The sequence below is a fragment of the Quercus robur genome, chromosome 7 (genome assembly GCF_932294415.1).
Source record: "Quercus robur chromosome 7, dhQueRobu3.1, whole genome shotgun sequence".
In the NCBI taxonomy this organism is placed as follows: Eukaryota; Viridiplantae; Streptophyta; class Magnoliopsida; order Fagales; family Fagaceae; genus Quercus; species Quercus robur.
The window spans coordinates 2,437,222-2,442,286 of NC_065540.1; the positions used below are offsets into that span (position 1 = coordinate 2,437,222).

Here is a 5,065-nt window from a genome sequence, read left to right on the forward strand (position 1 = left end):
ATTAGTCCTTAACAAAATATAAGAGGGACTAATTGTATGTGAATATGATAATTGATCAAATTTTAGAAAAATATAGTTTGACTTCAAACAGACTAAAACTTATCTTTTCCAACTCATTATAAAACTATCTATATTATTATCATTATGATTTAAACAAGTCATTGAAACTAAAAATACATATAAAAGATAGTTTCAATCCCCACCTTAAAGCAAGACGCTTCTAAAAACTGTCCAACATAAAAGGATGTAGAATATAACTTTTGACTTATTTTTATCATTATTGTGCTGACATGGCAAATAAAAACAAACAACCAACCAACCAACAAACCCAACTACCTCCCAAGTCCCAAGTCGCAATAAAAGCTCCCTGTTGTGTGATTCGCGCCTGACCCCGGGTGGTCCGGTGGTCATTATGCTATCTCCGGCGCCGTTGACATTTCCATTTCCTTAGATCACTGCCTCCTCCTAACCTCTTGGAAATTTTTTTTTATTATTATCAAAAAAAAAAAAAAAAAAAAAAAGTTTCTCTCAATTATGAATCAATAGAGCTCCATTGTCCCATCTCCGTATGGAGTCCGTACCTGAAGAAGGTAATTTTTTTTTTCCTTGCATTATCTTTCGATATAAAGCAAATGAAAACTGAGTTTTATGTGTTTCTTAAATGAAAAGCTAAGAATCACATACACTTTATTTAAGCTGTCGTACTGGCATTTTCATGTTATAATTTTTTAGAATTTGTTTGTGTTACCGCGTCATACTGGCGTCTATAGAAATAGCATAGTTTGATTTATAGTTTGCGTTAATTTTTGAATATTTTGGTTTCTTTGAATCAAACCCACAAATTTTTTTTTGGAAAAATGTAGCGAGATTTTGTATGTTTAGTACGTTTGATCGATTTGATGTGAAAGCTTAAGTAAATGATAGGTTGTGAAGGAGACGAGAGGTATATGGAAAAGAGTCCGGGCTTGGGCTTGGGCTTGGGCTTAGGCCTGGACCGGAATGCCAACCATATCTCTGAACCTCCAACTCCAAGGACACCGACTATGGTGCTATCCAATTCCGGCAAGGCTCTGCTGGTTTCGAATTCTAGCAAGTCTTTGGTTATGTCGAATTCGGGCAAGAAGATAGATAAGAAGAAGTATGTGAAGCAGGTGACGGGTCGACACAATGACACTGAGCTCCACTTGGCTGTGCAGCGTGGGGATTTGGAAGCCGTGAAGCAAATTTTGGGTGAAATTGATGCACAGTTGGTTGGGACAATAAGCGGAGCGGATTTTGATGCTGAGGTGCTTGATATAAGGGCAGCCATTGTGAATGAGGTGAATGAATTGGGCGAGACCGCGTTGTTTACTGCAGCCGAGAAGGGTCATCTTGATGTTGTTAAGGAGTTGTTGCAGTATACCACTAAGGAGGCAATTTCGTTTAAGAATAGGTCATGGTTTGATCCTTTGCACATTGCTGCAAGACAAGGTCATGAAGGTAACCCTTTTTAGAATTTTGATTTTGTGGTGTAGTCTAATCATTTGTATCATAGTTTAGTTGGCTTGTTTAATCTTGTTCTCTTTTATATGCTATGAATCAAATGATGTAAATGTTAAAATTGATGACCATAGGTCCATAACATGCCTCTAATGTGCAAGTTGAACGAGAGGAGCAATTTGTTCTTCATGCCCACAAGAGACTGATTCTGTAACGTATATGATTGAAATTGAAGGATATTGTTGAGACATTCTAAGGCAAGAAGAAAAAAATAATAGTAAGCTATTGAAAGCCAATGAGCTCTAGCTCAAATGACACTTCTTTCTCCCATAAAAATAGGTGGAGGGTGAGGTTGTGGGTTCAAAATCCACTTAGTACGTGTGTAACTTACTAATAAAAATTGGAAGGAGTTCAAAGCCCATTCTAGTAACGTTCTGTTTAATTTTACGGTCTGCTCAAAGCATTTATTAAAATAAGTCTTCTAATATTTAAGGGTAGTGCTGTTTTCAACATGGTTTCAGAAACAGATATGCTTTTCTTATGAAGTGTTTGTCCGCTTATCCTCAATCGTTAACTATCTCTATGCAGCCATTGTCCAGGTGCTATTAGATCATGACCCAGGGCTAAGCAAAACAGTTGGCCAATCAAATGCAACCCCTCTTATAACTGCTGCCACAAGAGGGCATACAGCAGTAGTTAAAGAATTGCTATCAAAAGATCCTAGCTTGCTGGAGATATCTAGATCCAATGGAAAGAACGCGTTACATTTAGCTTCCCGGCAAGGGCATGAAGATATTGTAAAAGCATTGCTTGACAAAGATCCACAGTTAGCTCGAAGGACTGATAAGAAAGGGCAGACTGCTCTGCATATGGCTGTAAAAGGGGTCAGCTGTGAAGTGGTGAGGTTGCTTCTTGAGGCAGATGCAGCTATTGTCATGCTCCCAGACAAGTTTGGCAATACGGCATTACATGTAGCCACCAGGAAAAAGCGGGCAGAGGTATTTATTGTTATTGCTAAATCTTATGTTCATGTATGGATATTTTCTGCTGTTGCTACAATTATAATTATTTCCCTTAATTTCATGCTTTTCAGCCTTATAAGAAGGGTTGCAAATTAAGCTGAGATAGCCTAATACCTTCTTTTTGTTCCTTGAAAAAATCACTCTTCAAACTTATTTGAGCCTAGTTTGAGCAAAGTTTGGTCCAAGTATTGAGATATTAAGTCTTTATATGCTTCCTCATTCTCATGCTCAGTTGGACCTGCAACACTGTGTTAGTTGAGCATGAAATAATACTTTAATTACTCAAGTTTAGACCACTGGAGATCTTTTCATTTTTTCCCCTGACAAATGATATTCCTAGCCCATTATGTTATGAGCCAAGTACCATTTGGTTCGGCCTTGCTTGATTTCGACCCTAAGTTATGCAACAACATCTTGTGAAGGTTAATAGATATTTCAGCTATAGTTAACTTGTGCTGGCTATCCACATCTTATACACATGTTCCTACGTAATGTTCTTTTAATAAATTTTGTTATATTTGAAAAACTGCTTCAATATTTAGAGAACCTTTTCTTCTCTCTCTCTCGTGTCCCAAGTCCCAACTTAGATTTTATTTTTATTTTTGATTAATGGATGTCTGGAAATTGGTTGGGAACTGCTTCAAAGGATAGCATAACATGCTTTTACAGGTTCTAGGGAAATTATCAAAAATGCAAAATACTGTCTTTTGTATGATTTCGCTTTAGTGCATATTACCATTTTTATTTTGGTTCAGAAGCAAACTCTATACCAGCTAGGAAATGGATTTGGATTTATTTTCTCATATATAATTTGGCTGGTCAAATATGATTTATCGAACATTCATAACAAGCCATAGAGTACATTGACTTTTTGTTTTCTATTCGATTTCTTCTTCTTCTTTTTTGGATTTTATTATTTACATAGATATAGCACAATAGTTGTCATGTTTGGACGAGAAATCATTACCATACTGGTAGTTAGGAACACGTGATCACAATTTTAAAGTCAGTTAAAATGCAACAATTGTGACACTTGTTATTTCTTGCAGATAGTGAATGAGCTGTTATTGCTTCCCGACACTAATGTGAATGCACTAACACGAGACCATAAAACAGCCTTTGACATAGCTGATGGAATGCCCCTCTCAGAAGAATCCTCAGAAATTAAGGACTGCTTGGCTCGTTATGGTGCCGTTAGAGCAAATGAACTTAACCAGCCACGAGATGAGCTTAGGATAACAGTGACAGAAATAAAAAAAGATGTACACACGCAGCTTGAACAAACCCGCAAAACGAACAGAAATGTGAATGGGATAGCCAAGGAGCTCCGTAAGCTCCACATAGCTGGAATCAACAATGCCACCAACTCAGTCACAGTGGTTGCCGTGCTATTTGCCACTGTTGCATTCGCGGCGATTTTTACAGTTCCTGGTGGTGACACAGATAGTGGGAATGCTGTGATGGCGAGCAGTACACCATTCAAGATCTTCTTCATCTTTAATGCCATTGCACTCTTTACGTCATTGGCTGTTGTGCTGGTACAAATCACAATTGTCAGAGGGGAGATGAAGTCTGAGAGGCGGGTTGTTGAGGTGATCAATAAGCTAATGTGGTTGGCCTCTGTATGCACTACGGTTGCATTTATCTCTTCAGCATATATAGTGGTTGGTCGGCATAACAAGTGGGCTGCAGTGCTTATTACAGTTATAGGGGGAGTCACCATGGCAGGAGTTCTTGGAACCATGACATATTGCGTGGTCAAGTCGAAACAAGTTCGCAAAGTGAGGAAGAAAGAGAAGATGTCAAAAAGTGGGACTAGCTTATGGAATCACTTGGATTCTGATACAGAATTGAACCCAATTTATGCCATTTGATGTTAATCATGGATTTGACTACCCCAAAATTTTTTATTTTCATCCTGGCCTTAAGGTGGCCACTGCTGCCTAGTCTGATTTTTTCCATGTCAAGAGAACAGAAAAGATAGTAGTTTGTGCTGTAGATACTACATCCATGGATAAGAATAGTGGAAATGGACGCCTTTCTTGGAAGTGGAGGATTTCTTTTTGGTGTTTGGAGGATGAATATCAAATATTGGAGCAAAACTGATCATTGATCATGAATCTTCAAAGGCTAGGAATCTCATGTGGTTATTGCATTTATGTACGTATTGATAATTCATTATCATTACAGGTGATACAGTCTCCAAATGGAGTACATATAGTGGTTTAATTTGTGTATTTGTAGATCCAATTTTTGATTGTGAATCCATTCTCTGTTTTTTATTTATTTATTTATTTGACTTGCAAATGTACATGTCTGTTCACTGTTGAGTGTTGAGTGATATTCAAATACGGTATGCAAATTTAAAATGCCTGAAGCTCAAAAGCGGATTGCATTTAGACTTCAAGTCAATGAGTTCTCACTGGCGATGCTCTCAATGCACAGTTGGATGTTCATGCTTCAATCTCCTTAATCCAACATATAGTCTTTCATACATTTAAAAAAAAAAAAAAAAAAAAAAAAAATACCCGCTTGGAATGTGATTGCAAATAATAGTTTTTAAA

The 5,065-nt window shown here is 37.4% G+C and overlaps 1 protein-coding gene across 1 annotated transcript; it reads left to right on the top strand.

The window, feature by feature from the left end:
- The first annotated feature begins 297 nt into the window (after window positions 1-297).
- LOC126691701 (ankyrin repeat-containing protein ITN1) lies at window positions 298-4,787 on the top strand. The gene is made up of 4 exons (XM_050386798.1): window positions 298-590; window positions 925-1,479; window positions 2,068-2,477; window positions 3,551-4,787. Exons 1-4 carry the CDS (start codon window positions 569-571, stop codon window positions 4,373-4,375), a joined length of 1,812 nt encoding a protein of 603 aa, XP_050242755.1. The 5' UTR covers window positions 298-568; the 3' UTR covers window positions 4,376-4,787.
- The last annotated feature ends 278 nt before the right edge of the window (window positions 4,788-5,065 follow it).